Source organism: Balaenoptera ricei, chromosome 9 (assembly GCF_028023285.1).
Source record: "Balaenoptera ricei isolate mBalRic1 chromosome 9, mBalRic1.hap2, whole genome shotgun sequence".
NCBI classification, from domain to species: Eukaryota; Metazoa; Chordata; class Mammalia; order Artiodactyla; family Balaenopteridae; genus Balaenoptera; species Balaenoptera ricei.
Window position 1 is genome coordinate 75922246 of NC_082647.1, and position 27824 is coordinate 75950069.

At 38.0% G+C, this 27824-nt stretch overlaps 1 protein-coding gene across 5 annotated transcripts in view; it reads right to left on the reverse strand.

Annotated features, from left to right (window-relative positions):
* Positions 1-27824, reverse strand: part of RAPGEF5 (Rap guanine nucleotide exchange factor 5) — a 219423-nt gene that overhangs the window by 126466 nt on the left and 65133 nt on the right. For all 5 annotated transcript variants that reach the window (XM_059933978.1, XM_059933979.1, XM_059933983.1 and 2 more), the window contains one exon: positions 12082-12130. In XM_059933978.1, coding sequence (XP_059789961.1) covers positions 12082-12130 — 49 coding nt within the window. The remainder of the gene's footprint in view (positions 1-12081; positions 12131-27824) is intronic.

Consider the following 27824-nt stretch of genomic DNA (forward strand, 5'->3'; position numbering starts at 1 on the left):
GTCCTTTTGGGGCACTTCATAATTAGCATACTAGCCTCTCAGGCTGGCCTCCAGATGCAGGGTGGCATGTATCACATGTTCTTCTGGGAAGCAGCTCCCAAACCCCAGAAGACCAAGAACAAAGGAGCTGGCAGGCTCTGGAGAAGCTACCCCATCAACAGTGTATTAAAGACACCCATTAGTTGCCTCAGTCAGCTAATTAGCTCAACATATCCAAAACCTAAATCATTAAAGAAAGTGGCCCTGATTGCATTGCTGGGCTCTGATTTGGTGTCACTAACCCAGCAGGGTGGGAACAGGGCTGTTGCACAGAAAACAAAAAACGGCCCACACTGGGGAACTGCCGTAGGATGGGACCACGTTTTTTATGAAAGTCGAGCCCTGCCAGGAAGTTTCACTGGTGAAAAAAGTGTACCAGGGAGACTTCTGTGTTTATGCTTTGAAATTTAAAGCAATTTAAATATAAATTGTTCTCCTTTTTGTCATTATGAGAAAGAAAGAAAACGTGGGTTTCAGATCTCTGGTGTGCAAATGGTCATTAACTTTCTTTTGACCTTGGGTGTAGAACTAATATTGAATTTATGCACGGGGTACACTCATTATACTCATCTAGTTTCCTCACAGAAAACATGTTCCCAGGAGCTGCAGTGCTAGCAGCCATTTTTTCTACACTCGAATCGAAAACTTGAGTCTCCCTTTCATTCCTCTCACCCACCTTCCACCCATCTTTCTGCTCCAAACCTCAGAAAACCGTTTCCCAAGGGTTGGCCGCATTTAGAAAACACAGGCCATAACAGGTAGGAATCTGAATGACGTAAAATCACTGTCCTGGACCACACGAGGCTCAGCAGCGTCAGTGCTCAGTTCTCCTTCCCAGTATCTGATTCCCGAAAACACAAACAAGCTCCCATTTAGAGTGATAAATACCTTTGTCTGCGGAGCCTTATAAACATTACCTACTGCCACTGAAGTGCCCCTGCAGGTGCATTTTTTTAAAAACAGAGGCCTCTAAACCATGCATTCCCGAGTACACTTTGCTGTGGTTATTTTAATTATTCACCTCCTTGGCAAATCAGTTCCATTTTTACTCTCTTAACGGACATGACCATGTGGAAGGATGAAAAGCAAAATCATCTTGCCTTGCTTTGTAATTTCCTAAATTCTAAGCAACCCTCAGGGTTAAAGGAGTCCAACTTCCTATTCTGGATACTCTCAGATCTCTTGTTATTCAGGAGAAAGGAGGGCAAAGGGCTATTTTCTTTTATTGTATGTCACTGAATGGTTATTTATCATTTCGACTTAATAGCTCTAATTACAAAAGACAGCGTCATGGGATTTTTTTTTAAAGGCAATTTTCTTGGTATCCCAGTGGGAGAGTTAGGAAAAATTTACAAAGCATCTGCTTCGTGCATTTTCAATTGTTCCTGGGTTTTACCGCTGTTATTATTTTCTGGATTGTAAGATTTTTACATTTTCAAGTAACCTTTAACTTTGCACTGCCTTGAGAGTTACTGTCTCAAGACTCTTATTATGGTTTTATGCCATTAAATAAAAAAGGAAGATACAACTTGTCAACCGCTGAATTGATCACTGTTCGGTAAGAATATGCACTGGTGGAGATGGGATGTGAATGTACAAAATCCGTCAGCAAGCACAACAGTCTCTGGAAATGTCAGAACAAGGAGTTATTATAGCACCAAAGACCAGGGGGGGGGGGGGGGGAGATTTTGCAAACTTCAGCAATCAGCGTGGTGTTAGGCAAAGCTCTCTCTTCTTGGGAAAACATCGTAGATCATCAATCAATCAGGAAGACCAGAATGCTGTGCTGATTATTTTAGGGGAAAACACATGCTACTTCTTTCCTCTTGGTTGACAAATGCTAAATAGCACATTTGTTAGTGGGGCTAACAAGACAACCAGTGTGGGTCTGTGCTGACGAGGAAGGAGAGTGATGGCCACTGCCATCACAGCATCCGGGAGGCGGCAAAGGAGAAGGAAAGGACACAACACAAACCGTGTGGAAATGTCAATTCTGAGAGGACAAGGTGCGCCCTATAAGGACAGGCTGGGAAAGACTTGGAAAATTTTAAGTGATTGAAAATATCACTAAAAATTAAGCATAATATTGTAATTGCTTAAAATACAGCTAACAGACGTCTGCCATTATAAACTAGTATTTTCTAGCTTGAACATTCATTATTAGAGGTTAGATGAAAAAAACTATTCAAGAGAAGACTACTGCAGCTTTTACTTTTACGAGCATTTAAATTTTTTCAATAACAAGTTAATCACAGGCAACCAGAAAGGTAGAAGGAGTTTGAGATAGCAATAAACGTACCAGCACGTAAGCCTGTCTTTGCTGCCCCTTAATTTTATTATTGCCATCTATACTCTAAAATCCCATTTTATTGTGCATTCTCCTATATATGAGCAATGTGTTCATGAGAGGATTAAAGATAAAGTCAAACACTGCGCTACATTAAAAGAAGAACCTATCAACTAAAAATAAAAAGTAAAAAGTTAGAGGACCATAAAAGTTGGAGCAATTCCATAGGCTTAATGGTTATTTTTTTCTTCTAAATGTGCAAAAGGAAAAGCCTGTCTCTGCTGTTAAAAATAATCAGTCAATCTATTTCATTTCTCATGACAAAGCAACAGGGATGGCTTTTCTTTGGGAAGCTTCTGCCCTGAAGGAGAATACGTCTCTTCAGTTGTGTCAGACCTCAAGCCTCACTGCAGAGCTTCCTGTCAACACTGACTTCCCCCCAATCCCACAGACAGGGGGCCTAAAGAAGGGCAGGAGCGTAAAACTGCTAAAGTTCCTACAACGTGTTATTGGTGACCAGTGATTGTTACCAACAGGAGATCTTCAAAGCTGGGAATTTAGCCAGGCTCTCAGGGTGATAAAAAGCCCTCAGCTTGTCTGATGGGTCCACCATGATTACCAGATCCAGGGGTCGCCTGCTTGAATGTTTTACACACACACAGTTCAGTGTATAGCAAATAGTAATAACCAGGTTGTAGAAATCACATACCCATTCAAATGCCTATTTAAGCTTCAGCATAGGATTCAAAGATGATTAAACAAACAAGAGGATTTCTAAGGCTACGAGAAGCAATTTAACACGAATGTAAAACAATGGCTTCCCTCTCATCCTTTCTGGTCTATTAAAAATAGGAAAGTTTCTTAAAAATCTAAAACTAAACACAACAGGTGAAACCATTTTATACAATTTTATGTTATATATATTTTAATATCCCAAAGAAATAATAAATCTTGGCACAAAAATAACACTGTAACCTGAATCCCTGGATGAGTTGAGAAAGAAGAAAAAAACCGCTGCTATCCACTACTTGAAAAATGCCAGTTTTCACTCTATTCTTTTCCTTTTCACCAACCACATCTTTACTCTCCACAATCCAAAAAATTCCTAACAAGGGAGGGGACACTGTGTAGTTGGGAAAACCAGAGACTGGGTGCTGGAAAGCCTGGGCTTGCGTTCTGGCTGCAGCCTTTCTAGCCTGTGTGCTCTCTGGCGCGACAATTCACCTCTAACCGTGAGATTGGGACAATACAAACAATTCCTCCTGTGGTGAGTACCTTGCCCAGTAGCCATTCCCTCTTCTGCTGGTTTTCTTTGGGGAGCCACACCTGCCCTAGCCACAGTCCGTGGGTCTCGTGGGAGGCTGACTTAACCTCTCTATCCTGCCCTCCAACCATGTGTCCACTGCTACAGAGATGGGCATTCCACCCTTCCAGCGAGGTCCCCACCAACACTTCTGTTGGACCTACCAGAAAGAGGTTCTCTCTGCTGAGACTGATTAACTCCACAGATCCCCTGAGCCAGTAAACTCCCTTGGTGGTTTTCAGCTTGTTTATCTCTCACTTGTACCTAAAAGAGTCCTGAATAAAATATTCCCAAGGTTGTGACTCCATTAAGGATAATGAAGGAAATTAATGAAAATACTCGTTGTTATAATTAAACACTGGAGCTGGAAGAAATCTCTCAGGTTCCCACATTCTACACCTACCCCCTCACGATACAAATTGGAATCACTTCACAAAAGTCACAATGACATTAATGGTATAAACAGAGCCTAGAACCCCTTCTTTCTTTCCCAAACATTAATATCCTTGCTACTTAGTTTTAAAACACTTAACTAGATATGGGCTAGGCAGAGAGAGTGAAATATAAAAACTGCCAAGAGGGTTTACCAATATGAGATTTCTGGCTTTCCAGAAATAGAAGCCCACCATGGCACAAATTTCATATGATCTAAAGATAATGAGAGCTAAACGTGCTTTGGCTGTGGATTCCCTTGAAAAGGGGAAGAAACATATCTCCCGAGCCTCTAACTGGTGAACAATTAGCAGTAGAATAAGCAATTCAACAAAAAAGAAAGAAGTGTAAAGATACCTGTGCTAATTTTTTAAAATCTTGTGAAGCCTTAAAATGCTATTCACATTCACTAAGGTTAGCATTTAGAGGAGAAAACTAAAGGCACATCCTAATGGCCTCTTAGAAAATTACAACAAAATGGATTTTTTACTAAGCTAGAGCCTTGAATCATTTATATAATCTATTGATTGACAGTTACTTTTATTTCTGTTTGTATGGTGAGCTGAAACCAAAAACTTTTTCTTTATACTAATTCTTGTTTTAATAACCCTTCACAGTGAGACATAAATCTGGCATGACCACCTGAGCCCTAATTAACAGTTTTACTGCAAGACAGATATTAGGGTAATCAATTCCTTCTGTCAAGCCCCAGATGTGCCAACTATCATTTTAATACTTTTTTTATTAGAAGTATACCAGCTTCTTTTTCTTCTTCCTTAAAAAAAAAAAACTCAAAATAGTTTTAAAAAACAGCAAAGAGCATACATAGGAAGTACCATTCTACAGCTAAAATTCTGTTTAATTAAGGCTGTGCTTAATAGTTCTTCATTTTATCACCTCCTAGCTACTCAGTAATCCATGTTCCTTTTTCAGACAGCTATTGACTTAATGTTTTTTATTTATGAAACATACATTGTGGTTTAAAAATAGCAAGAGCCATATTTGTCCTTGCTCACCATTGTACCCTCATGCCTTACAGTGTACCTGGCTCAGTTAGAACTTGATAAAGGAATGAAGGCAATAACCTATGACTTAGGCTCTCATACTTTGCCACTTATTTTTCATCCACTCTCAATGCCAACTCAAACAGTGAGAGCGTAGGGTGAATCAGGTAGATATCTCCTTATTTCTATATTTGAATTCTCTGAATATTGTAATATCACCTTGTTGGTTATTTTTGCCCCTAGATTGTTTCCCAAACTTGTTGTGGTTTGGGGAATGTATGACAGAAAAGTCTGTTTTTCTCTAAAACTACCTTCTTTGCTTATACTACTTTTCTAATCAGAAAACATATTCAGTTTTGTCAGGGACAAAATAAGAATGCCAACTATCTTTTTATTATTCAACTTACATCATAGGACCCTAGCTCATGAAATACTATGAGGGAAAAAAAGGAGTTATATGGATTGGTAAGATAGAGATAAAATAGTCATAATTGACAGATGCTGTATTTGCCCATACAGAAAACCCAAGATAATTTTAAAACAAGCTATTGGAATTCATTTGAGTTCAACACTTTTGCTAGCCACAAAAGCATGAGTTCTCATACAGCAAAAGTAACCAATTAGAAAAGATAATAGATGTGGATCAACAAACTGATTCAAAACTATATATGGAGAGGGAAAAGACCCAGAATAGCTAACACAATGTTGAAGGAGAAAAAGTTGGAGGACCGACATTACCCAACATCAACACTTACCATAAAGTTACAGTAATATAGACAGTGTGGTACTGATGAAAGAATAGACAAATAGGTCAATGGAACAGAATACAGAGCCCAGAAATAAACTCATACAAATATAGTCAAGTGATCTTTAAAAAACAAGCAAAGGCAATAAAATGGAACAAGGATAGTCTTTTCAACAAATGGTGCTGAACAACTGGACATCCACACACACAATAAAAAGAACCTAGACACAGACCTTACACTTTTCACAAAAATTAACTCAAAATGGATCACAGACTTAATGTAATGCAAAACTATACAACTTCTACAATGTAATAGAAGAAAACCTAGATGACCTTAGGTATGGTATGAATTTTTAGCTATAACATCAAAGGCAGGATCAAAGAAAGAAAGAAGAAAGGTAAGCTTGACTTCATTAAAATAAAAAACTCTGCTCTTTCAAAGGCAATGTGAAGAGAATGAGAATACAAGCCACAGACTGGGAGAAAACATTTGCAAAATACATCTGAAAAAAGGACTGTTATCTAAAATATACAATGAATTCTTAAAACTCAACAGCAGTAAGAAAACAAGCAACCTGACTAAAAAATAGGTCAAAGACCTTAATAGACACCTCACCAAAGAAGATATAAAGATAATAAATAAGCACATGAAAAGATGTTCCATAGCATATGTCATCAAGAAAATGCAAAGTAAAACAACAAAATGTGCAACACTGACAACAACAAACACTGGTGAAGATATGGAGCAACAGGAACACTCATTCACTGCTGGTGGGAAAGCAGAATAGTAGAGCCACTTTAGAAGATAGTTTGGCAACTTCTTACAAAACTCAACATACTCTTACCATACGATCCAGAAATCACACTCCTTGCTATTTACCCAAAGTAGTTGAAAACTATGTGTTCGTGGGTGTGTTGTTGAAACCTGCACACCGATGTTTATAGCAGCTTTAGTCATAATTGCCAAAACTTGGAAGATGTCCTTCAGGAGGTGAACAAATACATAAACCATGGTACATCCAGACAATGAAATATTATTCAGTGCTAAAAAGAAATGATCTATCAAGCCATTAAAAGACATGGATGAACCTTAAATGCCTATTACTGAGTGAAGAAAGCCAATCTGAAAAGGCTACATACTGTATGATTCCAACTATATGACATTCTGGAAAAGGCAAAAGTATGGAGACAGTAACAAGATGAGTGATTGCCAGGGGATGGAAGTAGAGAGGCACAAACAGGTAGAGGAGAGGGGATTTTTAGGGCAGTGAAATTATTCTGTGTGACACTATAATGATAAATACATGTCATTATACATTAGTCCAAACCCATAAAATGCACAATACCAAGAGTGAACCCTAAAGTAAACTACGGACTGTGGGTGATACTGATGTGTCAGTGTAGGTTAATGATTATAACAAATGTACCCCTCTGAGATGATGGCAGTAAGCGGGCTGTGCATGTTGGGGCAGGAGGGATATGGGAACTCTGTGTACTTTCTGCTCAATTTTTCTGTGACCTTTCAACTGCTCTAAAACGTAAAGTTTATTTTTTATACAGTGTCATGAAAGACAAAGAATGAGAAACCTTCACAAAATAAGACGAGTATAACTTTTAAAAAAAAGTTAATTCATAATAGTAACCAAAACTACAAGATACCAAAATATACATCAAGCAAAAAAATGTACGAAGCTTTAAGGAGAAATTTTTAAGACAGTACTGAAGATCTGAAAACAATGGAACGATATCCTAGGTTCATGAATGCAAATACTTATCTCCAAAGTGTCAAATTTATCTGATGACCTATAAATTCAATACACTTTAAGAAATCCCTATAGGGGTTTTCATGGAACTTGACAAAATAAAACTATGAAGAAAACAGAAAAATAAGAAGAAACTTGCTTTACCCCTTAATCCCCCAAAAGTCTTCTTATAAAGTGTTGGTAACTGAAACAGGAAAGTGTAGTCAAAGGAATAAATAGATCAAAGGAATACAGAGACCAGAAATAAATTCAAGCATATATATATATAAACTTTATATACGATCGAGTCAGCATCATATCCAATGAACGCTACTGAGGTAACTGGCTTAGCATAAGGAAAACATAAACCTGGATTTCTATCTGACACCATATACGAAAATAAATTCCAGATGAGTTAAAGTCTTAGACATGAAAAACAAAACTTTAACACTGTCCATACCAAGCTACTGACCTAGCAATCCAGTTTTAGTAACTTATTATGAGAAATTAATTGGTAAAGGGCAAAAAGATATATACAAGAATATATCTTCGAGCCCTTCTATTATCATTTATAATAGGAAAACTATTAAAAACTTAAACATACAACAAAGAATTAGTTAATAAGTTGTATGGTATCAATATAAACATACAACAGCTAACAAAAATGATACAGAGCTGTATTAGTGCATGAAAATGAATCCTATAAAAAGTGGATTTATAGATAAAAGTAATCAAGGCTTGTATTGATGGATACCAATGGAGTCTATTCAGTGGAACAGAACAGAGAATCCAGAAATACACCCACACAAATATGCCCAACATATTTTTGACAAAGGTGCAAAAGCAATTCAATGGAAGAAAAGATGGTCTTTTCAATAAATGGTGCTAGAAAAATTAGACATTCATAAGCCAAAACAAACACAGAAGAATCTTGACATAAGTCTCACAGCTTATATAAAGACTACTCAAAATGGATCATGAACTCAAACGTAAAACATAAAACTATAAAAACTTTTAAGGAAAAAAAAGACCCAGGAGAAAATCTTTGGCATCTGGGACTAGACAAAGACTTAACCCAAAGACATGATCCATTAAAAAATATTAATAAATTGGACCTCACCAAAATTAGAAACTTTTGCTCTGTGAAAGACTTTGATAAGAAAATGAAAAGACAGGCTATAGATTGGAAGAAAATATTTGCCTAAGGATTGCTATCTAGAATAAAGAAATCTCAAAACTCAACAGTAAAAAAAAAACCCTCAAACAATCCAATTCAAAAATGGGCAAAAGACATGAACAGACATTTCACAAAGAAGACATTCAGATGGCAAATAAACACATGAAAAGACGTTCAATATTACTAGCCATTAGGGCAATGCATACTAAAACTACAGTGAGATGTCACTACACACCTATTAGAATGGTTAAAATTTTTTAAAATAGTGACAACATCAAATGCTGGCAAGGATGCAAGAACCTACACCACATATACATTGCTAGTGAGAATGTAAAATGGTACAGCCACTCTGGAAAACAATTTGGCAGTTTCTTAAAAAACAAAACATGCAATTACCAAACAATCCAGCAACTGTACTCCTGGGCATTTAGTCCAGAGAAATAAAGACTTACATTCACACAAAAACTTACACATGTAGTTTTATTCATAATGACCCAAACTGGAAACAACCCCAATGCCCTTCATGGGTGAATGGTTACATATAGTGTAGCACATTCATATGATGGAATACTATTCAGTTATAAAAAGGAATAACCATTGATATACACAACAACCTGAATAAATCTCCAGAGAACTATGGCAAGTGAAAAGAACCACTCCTACAGGGTTACATACTGTATGATTCCATTTATCTAATATTTTTGAAATGACAAAATTATAGAAATAGAGAACAGATTGGTAATTGCAGAGGTTAAAGAGGAAACAGGTAGGAGGAAAGTTAGTGTAGCTATAAAAGACAAACATGGAAGATCCTTACGGTGATGTAAATGTTTTGTATCAATGTCAATATCCTGATTGTGACACTGTACTTGAGTTTCACAGGATGTTACCATTGGGGGGAGCTGGGTAAAGGGAACGTGTGATCCCTTATTATTTATTACAACTGCACATGAATATACAATTATCACAAAATAAAAGAGCACATGTAAAGAATTATCACTTTTATAAAACTGCATATATTATATATATAATATCTACATATTAATAGAGAAATATCTGTAAATATATACAGAAAAGAGTATTATTGGTTATCTCTGTTGGTGAGATGATGGGTGATTTTTCAATTTCTTCTTCATACATCCATGTATTACCAAAGTTTTTCAATGACTATGCTATACTAATAAGAAAAAAATGAAGCTATTTTCATTATGAAAAAGACAAGTAATACAGGCTCATTGCACAGACTTTTTTCCACTGAACATTTTACTGTACTAATTCTTTGAAATATCATTTAAAAAACTATTTAACATTCCATTACATTGATCTATCAATTTTACCATTTCTCTATTATGGGAACTTAAGGGTTGTTTCTAATTTCTTACTGTTAAAAAAAGCAATGAAATAGATTTCTTCTACCTGAATCTTCACATGTGTCTCTGATTACGCCCAAAGCTAGACCTCCAATCATGGAGTTACTGGCTTATAGAGTAACTATACTAGAATGCACTGAAAAGTGGCTTTTCTGAAAAACTATGAATTTATGTCCCCATCCTTGGAGCATTTGTGTTTCACTCTGTCCCTGAGAGGTTGCCAATGTTGTATTCACATTCCAAGCTCCACAGACGAAATGAGTAAGGAAAACAGATATGTTAACGTCATGGCGTAATAAAGTCAACGTCATACCAGTCTTTTACTTTGCACAAGCTACTGTGTGCGGGTCTTGCTTACTCCTCTTCATTTCTCTTCACCTCCAGAAAGTTCAAACTTCTTAGCCTGACATCCGAAACCTGCCTCTTTCTGCCTCATTCACTTGGCTCCAGCCACTCTCACATCCTTGCTGCTCCTCAAACTCATTTCACACACCTCTGCCCAGTGCTCTTGTCTGGACGTCCACAAGGCTCACCCCTCAGTGACTCCACGTCTTCGCTCAAATGTGTCCTATTGGGGGCTTTCCCATCCCATGCTGTGTAAATTAGCAACCCCCTTCTCCAGCACCATCTGTATTTACTTGCTCTGTTTTTCTCCAGCAATGACAGAATATATGTTTTTGATTATTTCCCCAACTTTTTCCGAAACTTAAAAAAAACTTTTTTAAACCCCTATCCTCCAAGGCACTGTCATCCCAACTCATACAGACTGTAAGTTTTGTCTCCTTATGTTTACAGGAACCACCATCAGCTCTAGCACAAGTTATTTTTAGGACTTCCCTCCTACAACCTTTATACTGGTGTCCTTTCTCCATCTTGGCCTCCACCTATGCAAATACCCATGATCTAATCCTGTTCTTGGAGGAGCCCTTTTCACACTGCCCGAGCTCTGTGGGTCCAGATTACTGTTCCTTGCGTCTCTTCTCCATCACCCTTATAGCATCCAGTCTCCGCATGCTCTACATCAGCCAAATCAACAAAGATATAGTATAAACACAACAAGCTACTTCATACTAGGGTGTGTTTGATTCCAAAGGTCACTGAGAGAAAAGCAAGTTTTTACAGTTTCTAGCTAGAAAAAGGAAGATGTAAAATGTATGATTTCTGTTCTGAAGACATTTCTGTTCCACTTATTTCTTCAAACTTTGGCAACTCTTTGATTTTGTCATAGTGTCTTCACCTGAATAGTCTTATTCTAGTTGAACATTATCTAAGAAGCACCTCCCTTCTATCTGTCACTCCATTCAGCAGCGACCTCCTGCCTCTGAACAGCAAAGGATGCCTCCTCCTGATACTCCTCCTTTCAAAGCAAGTTTTTTTCTACCTCATTGAGTCTCTATTTCATATTGAATTTCAGCAGAGCCTGGCTTTCTCTCCTCAAGATGTATCTGAAAGCTCCCTCTTCCTTTCCACTTATTACGTCCACAGATTGTTTCCTAAGGTATTAGGAATCAGATCCATACAATCAGTCCCTATGAAAAACGCTTGCTATTAAATATTAGACAATTCAATTATTTTTATAAGAAGCTACTTTGAGATGAAAAATATAAAAAAGAGACCACCATTATGTTATTTAGTTTCCTCTGTCATTATGATAGGTAATGCAATGTGGTTTGCTTTCTTTGCCGGGTACCTAGACTTTTTCCATGCTTGCAGTGGACTACAAACATATTTTTAATTTTTAATTTCACTTTTCCTTGAAGTATGAAATAAAGCAAGGCAGTGTATATCTAGTTTTAAAGAACTAGATATACACCTGTGCTATTCTGATGGTAGAATAAATAATTTTTAAAACAAATGGAGATACTTTTCTGTATTCTATACCAAAGCTTCCTGAGATACATTCAACTGCTCACAACCACAGGACATGTGAAATATCCCCAAAGTATCAGAACCTTCCTCCAGCCCCATGAAAGACTACTCACCAGACTTCCTTGCTTTCAAAGCAATAACAGCTGCTAGCTCTCTCTGCACCTAATAAAATATTAGGGGGAAAAACCAAATTAGAATAAGAAAAATGTAGCTTTGTTTTTAGATATGCAACCAAAGTTAAGAGCTGTTGCATTAAGTTTGCTGCCATGTTTTTGTTTATTTGTTTTTAATAATATGGAAAAACCTCTGCATAGGAATTTTAGGCCAATCCTCAAAGAATCTGATGGACTTACTTTAAAAAGAAATTAAACAGTTGCCAGAATGTACACATTGGAAAACATTGGTACTTGTGCCATGATGATGAGAAGTACCTTAAAAACATAACTGTGTAACATTCAGAAATAATGCAAATAAATTATTAAAACAGGCAAAATACTGTGGCAAAGATATTAAATATTCTTTATCTCTCAAAGATTCTAGTTTATACAGAAATTCTAGAAAAACTGAGGTAGGTGATCCTAGTTTAATTTGACCTCTGTTTGAATACAATGAAGGATCACTTGAGGCCTGACAGGTGTATAGCAACCATTTCAGATATTATGCTGCATAAAAGCAAGTGCTATCAACACACAGGGCGGGTGAAATGGGAATAGGCAAGATGACCTTTAATACCCTAAGTGCCTTAAACCTCACTTATTTGTCCAGATTTTTGCTTGCTCACTCTCTCTCCCCCCAACACATACGCTTAAATCCTTTCTCAAAAACATTCTCAAAGAGGAACATAAAACAGAGACCAAAAAAGATAACCACAGTCACTTTCAAAGGTAACATGGAAAGAAAAAAGATAACACGGGGATAATCTTCGGGAAATCTATGTTTGATAGCAATAAATTTCCATAATAAGCAAGCTCATTCCTCTTCAGGACACAATCTTTTAAGCTTAGAAGAGTGTGAGTGAGTGAGTGAGTGAGTGTGTGTGTGTGTGTGTGTGTGTGTGTGTGTGTGTTTGCAGGGGTGGTGATACTGAGTTTGGAAGGGTCCTGCAGCTTAATATATTATACTAATGACATTTTTAAAGGCAGAGCACGAAAGCTCAAGGTTAAAGAAGATTTGCTATTGAAATCAATCTAATTTACATTGATGTACGTGAAGGCAAAAGTCGCCCAGTGAGTCACTGGGACTCTGTTTAGGACCAATTTCACAATGGCCAGGGTACCATCATCCCTGAAGAAGGCAGCTTCCCCCCCCATACTGCTTTACTGCCGTGCTCTCCCTGGCTGGCTAGTATGAACGCCATTCAAAAGGGTATATATACTCCTGATTTAACTGATTCGTCGATTCCTTAAGACTTTCTCAGGAAAATTATATTGTAATCAGAAGATAATCCGTCCCTCTCTAACCGTGGGAGTCTGAGATCCAAAAATGCTCATGGGTAGAAGAATTTATAGTTGAAGAACTTATGGGGGAAAAGAGAGCTGGGGGAGATTGGAGTGATGATTAATCAGAGGAAAGCCTTTATAAATACTTGTATGTGTAGTAATAAAACAGCAACTAAATAAAATATAAATTAGTGCCTATTTTATATATTTGAAATTACGTGTAAGGTTTATCGTAGTAAAGCATCTCTCTTCAGAATTTCCCTCTGTTACAGTGTCACAAATGTTTGTGGGTAGACAAAGATGCAGATTAGAAACACTCACTGGGACCTTGTGGATGGCTTCCTGATTTTATGAGCTTCTAGGGAAGACTCCACTGTGGCTCAGAGACGGGAAAAAAGCACAGATGGAAAAGGATGCAGAACGTGGATCACTTAATTTGCACACAGAGGATCAAAGACTGTCTTCTCCACCCTCCATCAGTTTTCCATACTTAATATTCTCGTCATGAGAGCTTCAGTTTTTCTTTCTCAAATTAGAAATAAGGCTCAAAATAGAAACAGCTCAGAAAAGGAAACTGTTATATTCCTAAAACTGTGTAAAACTACATCTTTTCAAAGATTTGGTACAGAAAGAAAGGGAGAAAGGGGATGAGAAAGAAACCAACATAGCACTTTTGGGGGAACCAAGAAGATGAGAGATGAGCAGCGAGAAAGACAAGAACTTCACAGTTAAATTTACAAGGAACCTAAGCTTTTTCTTTTATTATATTTTTCCACATAAAGTAAATGAGATTACTCTACTGGAGTACACTACATCCCCTGAACATTTGCAGTCAGGGAAGACATAAAAGTGTTATGTTTCTGCCCCCGAGGGAAACTGTTCCTGACCAAAACCCCAAGGGTAGGTTTATTCTTCCTCCAAAACACAACGGGGGGGGGGGGGGGGGGGGGAAGAACAGACCAAGCAAAACACAAACTGGGTAAGATCCCATTAGAGGCTCCTATAGCATCTTCCCGGCACTTCTTTTTTTTTTTTAAACACACTAGCAATGATGTAATTCATCATTTTCAATTGTGACTAATGCCTGTCTTCCGGGCAGAAGCTCCTCCAAGGCTTTTCATCACACTATCCAGGGCCATCAACACCCATTCACTGACGCACAGGAGGCAGATGCAGAGGTAACCTTAAGAGAACAGAGACAGAACCTAGGGGAGAGAAAAAGCTGCCTGAGGAAGGACAAGGAAAATCCAAAGGGAAGGCACTCCCCACTAAGAAGGGACTCGCAGCAGAAATCTTCAGAACATATTAGAACGTGTTAGAAGGACTCAAAGCCTCCTTTAGCAAATAATTGTTAGGTTTATACTGAAAACTAAAACTTTGAACAACTGCAGAAACAGGGACTAGAATTTTCTTTAAGCACTAATAAGGGACCTGTTGGCACTGAAAAAGAAATATAACACTCCAACACCGGTCAAGTCTTCAGGTGTTTGAAATTCTGGCCCACATTTTGATAACAACCCAGAACAAAAACCACCCTGCTAAGATGCTCCTGAATTCCTAACATTCAGGAACTGGTTAAGATAATAAATATGTGTTGTGTTGCTTTAAACCATTAAATTTGGCAGTAGTTTGTTACGCTGAAAAGTCTTTTAGAGATGATTATTTTTTCTACTTGATCTACTTGTGTTGTTGGTTAACGTAAGTTTCTCTCAACATGACAGAAATGGAACCCTCTTCTCAGATCAGTTTCAAAAAAAAATGTATACATATAGAGCCAAGAGCCATGTTCTGACATTCGCCATTGTTTTTATTTAATGCAGGTGCTAAACCACTGCCTAGGAAATTAGAAGAAACGTATTCTTCTTAATCTGACAGGAAGTTCATTATTACACTGGTCTTCCCTATTACAAGCCTTCCCTACTATCATCTGAACCCTTGAGGCTAGATGTATTCCAGAATTCAACATTTTATATAGTTCAGAAAGGTACCCTATCTAGGGCACACCCTCAGTGAGGTCTTGGGCAGTAACTTATAATAAGAAATCAGACACATTAATATTTCTGCGGGGACACATTAAAGGCAGGAGCCCACTGTGTCCCCCTTTGCCTGGCAAAGTAATAAAGCTATCCTTTTCTATTTCACCCCCCACCAAAAAAAAATTTCTGCAATGAAATGTATGATTATTCATACCAAATGGGATAAAGACAGACTAGGAAAGGCCTCAGGATTTTCTACTAAATATATTCAGTTTAGGTTAGATTTTTGCCACCAAGTAAGTTATGAAACCCTATTCTTTTTCAGGGCTTTTATATTTCAGAGCTGTCAATAATGGATTGTAAACCTCTATTAATTTTACACTAAAAGTTTCTCTCCATCTTTTCCTCCTGTATCTTCTTGTCAAATACCTATGTAGTCTACCAAGAAATGCTTTCTTTAAATAGCTTGGATTTTCATCTATTTCAAACCTGACTGCACATGAGAATCACTTGGGGAGCTTTAAAAAAACAATTGATACCTGGGCCCCAACTAAATCAGAATCTCTGGGGAAGAGGTCCAGCCAACAGTATTTGCTGCTGCTGTTGTTTCCATGTTCCCTAAGTGATTCTATCTAGGTTGTATCCAGGGTTGAGAAGCACTGCTCTATTTAATAAGATATCTTAGTTTCCCCAAGACACAACCTTTTAATCTTATAATCATTTCAACTGACAATCAATCTTTACTTTTTATTTTGTTCTCCTCTAATTTAATTCATTTGTAAAGGAACATGGCCTTCACTGTGTTTTAGGTATTAAATTATGATATAATCCAATCAAATGATAAGATTCAGTTACTACATCAGCAGTTTGACAGACACGATCTACTCAAGCACAAGGAAAATTGCAAGGGAGCTTTTTAAGAAGCTTAAACTTTAAAACATAGTTTACTCAATATAAAAAGAACCATATAACTCAAAACACATCTGCAGCTTAGGGTATATTTGCTCTTGTGAATATTTAAAGAGAGGATAATTAAGGGACTGATAAAACACATCTCTAATTTTTCTCTCTCCTCTGGGTACCCACCAGCAATTTTAAAATGTTTTAAAATGCTGAAATGTTTTGGCTTTCTATCTTCAATAACCAGCAGGACTGTTCACAAAATAGCCCTGAAATTCAACAAGAATCAGAGCCAGTCTTAGTTCCAGTATTTTGTCTTTTTTCTCTGGCACTTTATAGTGCCTTCAGCCTCAAAATACAAATGCTCGAAAAGCTGTTTTGCATCAGTACAAGACTCAAGAGGCAACAGAAAGTGTCAAATGCAAACCCTGAGTGCCAGGGATCACGTCCATGGGAGAGGTTAACTGAGAAGACATGGCAGGCTTCCTGGAGGAACAGACCCTTGAAAACCAAGTGTGAAGCTGGATGGAAAGTTAGCAAAGGTCATTGTGGGAGGACAGATCAACAGTGGCAAAAGTCTTACCTAACCAAAGGGCCATTCTTAAAAACTAATTTTAAATAGGATCATGAATTCACAAATTCCCTAAAGGTTTTTAGTAAATCTATTAATCTTAGAAACATTTAAATGTTGATACTATGATAGAAATGTTTTTAAAACACAGAACCCATTTTCTCAATTACCTACATTAAATGTAAGAAGAAACATAAGCCAATACTCTTCCCTGTTTTATTCCCAAATATACTTACTTTTAAAACACTATAAAATCTTAAGATAGTATGGACTTGAAGAATTCTAGAAAAATAAATAAATATGCTTCTTAAAACCATCAACGTACTTTTGGATAAGACACAAACTGAGCAGTGATGGTGGCTAGACTTCTGTCCTATGAAGGAATAACCATGGGCTCAGTGACAATTTTCTTTGTTCCTTGGAGGCCTGTTTTCCTATTTCCAAGTTCATTATTTTGTTCTGAAGAGTTAATATTGCCACAAGAATGACACATGGATAATCTTGTGATTACCTGTTAATGTCAACCAATAATTAGAAAATTAAGAAAGTTATTTATTTATCTGTCTAGACAATACTGCTCTCCATCTAATAGTTTACTTAACAAATAGTTCTTTTCCTAATAATTGCTCTCGCCATATCGAAGATGTGTTTGCTAAGCATGCTGGAATGATAAAATATACTTATGCTTATTCATCTATTTCAAGGCTATTAGGGATATTTTTAAAATTTCATATAGACATTGTTGAATACATACAGATATGCCTATTCATTTTATTATAACTTAGACAATAGCTGACCATTCAAAGACTAATACATATATAGACGTGTCCTGAAACTAACTAAATAAAGTGGAATAAAGTCCTACACGTAGGTTTTTTAAGTCTGCTACACATACACACATCTACTATGAGACAGATTCTCACATGAAAAAGATGTGATAATTTTTAGTTGATCATAAGCATGGTATAAGTTAACAATGGAAACGTGATTATTTAGAAATGGATAACAATGTTTTTAGGAATATTACTAAAATAACATTCAGGTCAGCAAAAAATGATGGACTCCAGAGAAATCAACATCTGGATTGTATTCGGTTTGAAGTACCATTTGTTTAGGTTTATGAGGAGTCGAGAGCATCCAAAGGAGAACAACCACAGGGTGGTCACCTCCTTGTAGACAGTGAGATGGATGTAGCAGTCTTCATCTACCTTGTCCTCTCCGCAGGGTGTGGCAGGTTACCCATCCCCCTCTTCCTGACCACTGGGATTCCATGACACCATATGCTCCAGGCTTTTCTCTTTTCTCTTGGACTGCTACTTCTCTTCTCCCAAGGCTTCCCTTTCCTCTGTCTTGGTTTTGATGATCCTCAGTGATCTACCCTTAGCCCTCTAGACCTTCTTCTCTTTCTGTTCATTCTCTCTAGGCAACCTCATTTACTCACAGGGCTTCAATTATATCTCCACCTCCAGGGCCCGAAAGTCTCATATTCATCCACCTCCAAGACCTAAATGTCCCACTAGCAGCTCAAACTCAACATTTCCAAATGTGAAGTCACTGTCTTACCACTTTCCTCCACCCCATAAATCTGCTCCATGGCCCATACCCCCAGTCAGTGAATGGTACCACCATGTACCCAGGGTCTCAAGCCAAGAAGTGAGGTATCCTTGATTTAGCTCAGCCCACCATCTTCTCCCAACTCAGACCGCTGTCTCTCATTTATCTCTCTTCATACCACATCATATATTATATAAGATATAATCTTGTATCTCTCGCTAAAAAACTCTTCAAAGACTTCCCATGACACCATGACAGAGTCCAATGTCTAATATTGCATATATAGTATTCTTTTCATCTGGTCTTCAGTATCATCTATTTCCATACCTCTTCTTAAAATCCATGTCTTTAAAAAAAAAAAAAAATCCATGTTCCAGCCTTAGTAAAATAGAACACTTGCAATTCTGTGAACGCGCCATGGTCTTTCTTTGCTCTGAGACTTTCCGTGTGCTCTTCTGTCTGCCTCCCCACTTTGTGTGGCTGTCACTTACTCGTCCTTCAGGTCCCAACCTAGCTGTCGTCTTCTCATGAGTCCCCCACCTCCCCCAATGGAGTGAAGTCCTCCCTGTTTATTCTCTGATAGCATTCTATATGTACCTCAGTTGTAGCACTATCACATGCTAGTGAAATCTCCTCTTTAGCTGAGGGTCTCCAACAGTAGACTGCAAGCCCACTGAAATACACTCCTTTATTCATCATTCTGACCATGACTCCCAGTACCACTCCTGACACGTATTTGTGATCAGGAATGCAAGTCAAGTGTTTGCAGTTGCTGCTGAGAACATAAGACTTAGGGGGAGCATGATCATTAGCTTCAAATATTTGAAAGGCTGAGGCTAAAATTCAGAACAATGGAGAGAAGCTGCAGAAAGGCATGTTTTAGCCCTACGAACTTGCAAATAATCAGAGCTATCACAGTGGAAATGATCTACTATGTGAGGTTCAACAGAAGATGCTTTATAAGGGAAGGTAGATATCAGAAGCACCCTGACCAAGGATTTGTTCTAAAGATTTGTTTTATGACTGCCTCCTATCCAAATCATCCACTATAAAAAGAGAACAAGCATGAGCCTCCTGGGAGAAGCCATATCTGTCAGCCTGAAGTTGAACAGTTGGTGATGTTATAGCAATCTAATCTACCCAACAGAGATAGAGGGAGTGCAAATCTTAACAAACAGATGAAAAATAACTGTTGGAGTCCATTCCTTACTCTGGAAATCTCCTAAATTTCATGGCACAAAGAACAGGAGAAGCTATAGATGTACTGGCTGAATGAAATCTGAAAAGAGCAAGCAAATGACACTGACATCTTTTCAAAAGAGCAGCTATATCTGCTCCTTCAGCCTTCAAAGCTGCTCTTACAATTCTTGAGATAGCAGTTTCCCCAAAGCCCTAACTGCTGATCAACATGAATTTTTTGACAAATAAAAATTTCATATATATGAAATGTGTTTTAAGGAAACAAGTATACATTGGACATTCTGGGTTTTGCTATAACAATGAAATAAAACATTGATTATGAGTACATCATTAAATTTTTTAAAATTTTTTGTCTCAAGTTATTTTCTTCCATTTTCTGGTAAGACCAGAGTATTTTCAAACTATGTCACATTTAAATGATTCTTCAATAGATTTACATGATATAATTTATTTAACAAAGTATCTTTAAAGACAATATAATTTGCAAACTCATGTCTTAGTATGTCTTTTATTTCATATTATATGTCATTCCTTACATGTCTTTTCTCAGTCATCGTGCTTTTTGGACCTAAGTTTCTCAACTGTACCAAGAGTATAAGTTCAACACTAGACATTCTAGGGATCTTCTATGGTAAGGATCTCCCATCTGTAGGGGTAGGTCCTATAGAACCTTGCAGGGATGTTATATTAGAAACTCTTGCATTGGCATGAATCCAGATCAACTATGACCCTTTCCAACTAGAAAGTCTATCTACAAAAACTGTTAACATAGGAGGGCTTCCTGGAAGAACAAGATTCAGAACGCAAGATCCAAAAGCTTAAAACAGGACTAGGAAATCTCCTATGCCAACCTTGAGAGAAATTCTGGGATTCTGGATGTTGAGGCTGAATCACAGCTCTCCACCCCACAGCATAGGACTGCTGTGAACATTAAATGAGTTAATACCTATAAAACATCTGGGAATGGTGCCTGAAACAGTAAGTACTATCTGAGTGTTAGCTATCATCATCACATTACTGTAAGTAATACAGTTGAGCTTAACAATAAATTGTAAGAGCAAAGTCCAATCTCTAGTTGCTTTAATATTTCCTATCTTTAAGACCCTTCTTCCCACCTAAACTGTGAACTCCCTGACAACCAGTAATGCTTCTGCGTATAATATTCCACCTACATGGCCCCTGCACTGTAACTGGCATAAAAGGGACTGATATGTTTCACCGAAAAGTTGTGAACTGCGCCCACAGTGCTTGTACTTCTAAAAGCTTTAAAAATAAGCTTTTAGGTTTCCACAGAATTCCGAAGCTTTTACAGATGTATGAAAGACAGACTTTAGCTTTAGAAATTCACTTTGAAACTTCAGCGGGATCAACTGACTAGCTGTGGCCTGGCAGCTTTTGACATCTGAGACATAACTGCTGTTTAATGAATCAAGGGATTGCAGATATGTATTCAACAAGGAGCGTGTATTAATTTGGTATTTCTGCCATAGCAAATCACTACCCGTTTAGCAGCTTAGGAAAGAGGACATCCATTTATCATCTCATATTTCCATAGGTCAGGAGTCAAGGGACAGCACAGCTCAACTGGGTCCTCTGCTTAGAGACTCATGAGGCCAAAAACCAAGGCATGGGCAGCTCTGTGTTCCCTACTGGAGGCTTTGGGAGAGAATTAAATTCCAAGTGCATCCAGGTTGTTGGCAGAATCTGGCTCCTGCTTCTGTGGGATTGAGGTACCCATTTCCTTTCTGGTTGTCACCTGGCACCTGCCCTGGGCTCCTAGAGGCCTCTCTCTGATCTTTGCATGTGGACTCCTACTTCTCAGAGCCAGTGACACCGCGCTGAGTCCTTCTCGTGCTTAGGCTTTTTCTTTACTCTCTCTTCTGCCATTTCTCTTTGATGCCTACCAGAGCAAGGTCTTTGCATTAGACTGGGTCCATGCGGACAATGCAGGTCTGCAGCCTTAATTATATCTGCAAAGTACCTTTTACCGTGTAATGTAGTAGTTACAGGTGCCAAGCAGCACATTCATCTTTGGGACCATTCTACCTACCACAGAATGACAACACAGATCCTCAGAGCCCTCCTGAAAAACTAGCCCTCAACACCTCTTTTAGGGTTTTATAGTAACATGTTAATAGAGTCCAGTCCTGGAACATGATTTAACTGGCGTACTATCTTTCCCAGGGCACACCTCTGAGTTCACACAATGGAACCCGAAGACTTGAGAACCAGTCTGAATAAATTTCTAAATTCCTAAACCATACAGCCATGTTTACACTATTTAATGATTCCTAACGGGTTAAAAATTAAAATGCTGTTTAATATAACTTCATAGGCTTCATTTTGTAAAATTCTTCAAATAAGAAGGGAACTCTATATACTACTATACATAAAATGGATAACTAATGAGAACCTACTGTGTAGCACAGGGAACTCAATGCTCTGTGGTTACCTAAATGGGAAGGAAATCTAAAAAAGAGTGGATATATGTATAGGTACAACTGATTCACTTTGCTGTACAGCAGAAACTAACACAACATTGTAAAGCAACTATATTCCAATTAAAAAAAAAAAAAGGGAACGCTATAATCAAATTCCAAACACAACCAGTTGAGAGCTATTCAGTAACTATGAAGTATTTTAAGTGAAGATAATATAGACAATTGCTTTTTGAACCCTAAATTATTATTTTTAATTAATGTGGATTCTTAATACTTCCTGTCTCAAATGCTTTATCTCTCCAATGCAAATGACAGTACACTCTGCTATCAAGGCTGAAATGTGACAGTGCATGAAAAGCATGAGCAGAATGCCTGCACAAGGTAAGAACTCAAAAAAAATCACCCATTCTTTGCCTTTTACCCAGATCTCACTTGGTCTTCTTAACAACAGGCTAATAAATTAACATCTGCGAGCAAGTTTCCTCAATAATTTTCCCACATAGAAGTTCACCTCTGGGACTTCCCTGGTGGCGCACTGATTAAGAATCCGCCTGCCAACGCAGGGGACACGGTTCGATCCCTGGCCCGGGAAGATCCCACATGCCGCGGAGCAACTAAGCCTGTGCGCCACAACTACTGAGCCTGTGCTCTAGAGCCCTTGAGCCACAACTACTGAGCCCATGCGCCACAACTACTGAAGCCCATGCGCCTAGAGCCCGTGCTCCCCAACCACTGAGCCCACGCACTGCAACTACTGAAGCCCACACGCTCTAAGGCCCGCATGCCACAACTACAGAGCCTGTGTGCTGCAACAACTGAAGCCTGTGCGCCTAGAGCCCGTGCTCCGCAACAAGAGAAGCCACCGCAAAGAGAAGCCCATGCACCACAACAAAGAGTAGCCCATGCTTGCTGCAAGTAGAGAAAGCCTGCACGCAGCAACGAAGACCCAGCGCAGCCAAAAAAAAAAAAAAAAAAGTTCATATCTGTGTTGTTTACAATAGAAAAGATGGAAAATAACCACAATGTTCAAAAATCAGGGGATGATAAATCCATGGAACGGGGTACTATGAACCCCTACAAATGTTGTGGGAGGTAATGTTAACACTGAAAACATATTAAGTGAAAAGTACACACCATCAAATAAAAGGGTCATTTTTTTTTACACATTTTACAAAAAATATACATGCAAGAAAAATAACCTAGAAAGTAACAAACACTAAAGTGTTAATAATGAGTTATTTCTAAGTGGTTTCATTCTGGGCATCTTTTTTATTCTGGAATTTTAAAAAGTTATTAAGTCTTTATATTCAAGTTAATCCAAATGTCAGATAAATTTTTAAAATTTGCAAAGTATAATCCACAGTAATGACAACTCACTACCAAATTTACCACCCTTTTCACACTTACAAGTATAGGAATAGAATTCACCCAATTTCTACCCAGCATCCACATAAAATCTCCTTATATTCTGATTTTTACAACAACATAAAATAACAAACTAATTTAAAATCTACCTTATTCCATCACCACCAAAAACTCAAGTAGTTTTCACTTTTTTATATGCCTCCTGGTCCTGCTTCACATATGGACATACTATTTAAAGCTATGCCATTGAGTTAGGTATGCAAAATTACATTTCATCTAAGCAGCAATAAGTTCTATTTTAAACAAATGCACAAAGAAGAAACCCAACACGAAATATTCATGGATCACCTTTTAAAGCTCCTTCCACTTCCCTCAGATAGGGTTTCACAGGAACACTTCACAAACCCATAACTGCGAATATACAGTTTTTTTTGACTTTTAAATTTTTTAAACTGAATATAGTTGATTTACAATGTTGTGTTAGTTTCAGGTATACAGCAAAGTGGTTCACTTTATATATTTTTTTCCCAGATTTTTCCCTTGTTTATATACAAACTGATAGCTAAATGATCTATTTATATTCCTTGTCAATTAAAAATGCTTATGTTTTCTATGTGTATTGCAGGTAAAAATAATTATCTCCATCTTGGGAACAGATACCCAAAGACCATAATATACTGTGTATGTACATACATACACACACACACACACACACACACACACACACACACACTTCTTCCCCTATTGACAAGGGATTCATCAAGACACGTTTCATTCTTGAATGGGTTCTGCACACTGACATCTTTCTGAACTAATGCTTTTAAATAAATGCCCCTACACTGGGTTCACTGCAGTAGGCAAAAGACATGTACTATGCTGTTCACCAAAACCAGCTTGACAAGGCTACAGTTAAATTAGGTCACCACATGATCTGGGCATGTGCAGATGGTCTCTTTGGAAGTAGAGACAATAACTTAATAACTATTTTAAAAAGTTGTGTGCATATACATCTGTATCTTTCAGTATTTAGGGATCTATTCCCAGGATGAAGAAAATCACTTTGATGTATGATAGACATAGAACATATTAAGCCTTTTTTATTGACAAAGGAGAGAAAAATACCATTCAGCTATCTGTTCCCATGTTGACAATCATGGGCTTTGTGGCATGTTACTGTGAGATCCTCCCTGAGGGAAACTGAAGGAGCTTTAACCAGCTCTCCAAGTGGTCCTAGAGACTTAAAAATCCACGGCCAAAGGCACCTTGAACATTGTAACAGCTGATCAGGGTAGTTCTACAGCACAACGAGGGAAGGTACTAACAAGCCCCACGGCTTCTTATGAATACCAAGAACAAGGAATACTACACCAAGAATGTGCTACAAGTCCTCTGGGGCCTTCTTAATGCTCTTTGAAACCAGAGCTGTCTTCCAGGGCCTCACCTGACACTTTCTCAAAACTCAATCTACCCGGCCCTTCCCCAAATCACATAGTAGCTCTGAAGCCACTGGAAGGGCTGGAGCCAGGCTACAATTCCACGTAAGAATTTTACGTTCCCTAAAGACAAGAAATATAAGATGTTCACAATCCTGTGGCGGCCAGAGAGAAGGTTAGTCATTCCCTGGCGGAGTCACTTCTATTCTCTTAACAAACATGCCCACTCAAGTCTGTGATAGACTTAGAAAATGGAGATTAACTACACTGCTTCTCCATTCCTCAGAAAGGAAGAGGCAGATAGCCAGGAAAAAGGGTGAGTGGAAATTAGTATTTCAGCATTTAAAAAAACCGCATTTCTAAATGTGGCAAAATTCATCACTGGATTCTGCTCATCAGGCACTCAACGCGACAGGTTCTCCCCACCTTCCCTAAGATTATTTCTAGGCCTAACTAACTTGACGTATCACCTCTTAAATAAGTCTCCAAAATTCTAACTCTTTAAAGATTCGGCAAAACTCAAATCCCATGCTATTTCTGCTTCCTGAACTGGTACCAATGTGAACGTTTCCAATCAAACAAAGCTGTCACCGTTATCTTCAGATACTATTGTTCAACAAGGAATTTCTCCAATGTATCAACCCAACTTGTAGATTTATCAAGAAGAACAAACTAAAGGAATCCTAGCCACCTTACACGCTTCCTGACCCAGAAAGGGTGTAGACAGAGTCCTGTGACAGACACACCTTAAAGAAAATGGTGGAAGGTTCAGGTGAATGATTAGACATGGCAAAGGAGAGGAGTTTTAAATGAGTGAAAGCAAAATATGAGAACAGGCACGTGAGAGGAATGAGATAGTTGACAAGACAGAGAATCTTGGAAAGTTGGGGTCTTTGAGTTTCCTAGTATCATGCTTTTGGTGATACAAGACAATTGGTTGTTCATTAAGACTCAGGTCCTTGGGCCTCCGTGAAAAGTATTTCCCAAGAGAATTCTATCTAAGGAAAAGATGACATGGGAGAAGAATCAGAGGCCCAGGGTAAGTGCAGGTCTTAGTTAATGAGAATAAAATCAGATCCTTTTTACCTGTAAAGCAGGATCCCACATAGGGAAAAAATGAGAAGATGACTTTTACTAGAAAGAATGCTAGGAAGCCTGAGAGAACAAGTTCATGGTTGATGTGAAAACTGATGGAGTTATGTCCAACTTCTGGACACTGAGCAGGGAAAAACCTTTCTGCGAAGTTGACAACGTGCTGCAGTTATAACCACCACCTCTTTTCTTTTCCCTAGAGAGGTGCAAAAAAATAAAAAATAAAAAAATTCCATAGCAGATCTCTTTTTCTCTAACACTTTCACCAAAAGTTACATATCTTAGTATGGCTATTGGCTTCCTGGGGCTTCATCTGCTTCAAGATCTTCTAGAACTTACAGCAGTCACCCCACTTATAATTTGGGTTGGATTGATCAGTGGTATTTCTAAGAGGAGTGATAATATACCCTATGAGAAGGAATTTGGAAAATACCACTAGGAGCATCAAACGCAGAGGTTCTACATTAAAGCTGGATGAACTGAAGAAAATGAGCAACAGGATAGAGCAGAAACATACCAACAGAGAAATCTAAACTGCTGAAAATTATCAACTACATCAGCTTTGAGAAGGAATATGAGGGTGTAAGAGTGTCTAGTTAAATGGTTCCCGAGTATTAGATTCTGTTCTCATCCACACTGACCTCTCTTCCTAACTTCTGTATACTTGATTTGTCATTTGAATTCATCTCTCAAGATATGGCCACAAACTCTTCACCACTACCACCGCCAGGTTCACGTTTATTGTAGACACTCAACACTGTTCTCTTCTACCATCCGAGCGATGGCTGATTTCACTGGACCAAGTAGCACAGAGGACCACGCCACATGCCCTACCCCCGTCCTTTTATAAACGCCACTCATATAACCATGCCATCAAATAAGCATCTAATATGTAAAATTCACAACTAAGCTTAACTCACATCACCCTCAGCAGTTTGACCGTGTGAATAAAAATCATGAATTTCACTCAGATGTTTGTGTTTTCTTATCGCTACAATTTCCATCAAGAAAATTTAGCCCGAAGTAACACAAATAGCCCAACATGGTTTGTTTAGGATGTTGATTTTAAGGAAGCATGAGCTAGAAATCCAGAATCAGTTTTTATCTCCTATTTAAGGATGTCCATGTTTCCACTTCCTGTCTTTGGATGATGCCCAAGTACTTCTCAGTTCTTTAAAATGCCTCAAAGTTTAGCTTATTTCCTAAATTTACATCCTAAGAACTATGACTTTGAAAGCAATATTTCATTCACTATAAATTCTTCCCTATGTCTAGTTTATCCTGGGTTGTAAAACAAGTATATAAAATCTATGTCATCAATTCTGAACACTCCTTTTGGCATATACACTGGGAGAATTCATGTTTAAAAATAAAATAAAATAATGCTCAGAACTTCAAGGATAGGAACTGGGAGACTATGTCATCCAAGGGCCCTTCTTGGTCTGCCAGCTTTATCAGACTAACAGAGACTCATAGGAAATGAAGAAGAGAAGATTTTCAAGTTAACAAAATGTGTAAGGTCAGAAGATATTAAAAAGGAAGCTAAGACGTTAAGGCAGAAACCACATGTTCCGCAGGGAAAGCCAGACGATTTTCAGATAATAATGCCCAGAGTGTTTCTGTAGACTGTACATAATGGAAGGAGTCTATTATAGCCATGTCCTTTTTCCCTAAGCTGAAAACTTCTTACAAAGTTTTCTTCTTTAGGTTTTCAGACGGCAGGCGCTTGGGAGGGTGGCTCTTTCCTGAAACTCACCAGAAATGTACCTGGAACATTTTTATTGTCCATGTTTGTGTACATTTAACAGCTGTAAATCTGACTGAATTATCAAGACGTTTTTATTTCTATACACGTTGTCTTCTCATGTTCCTTTAATATGAAAAC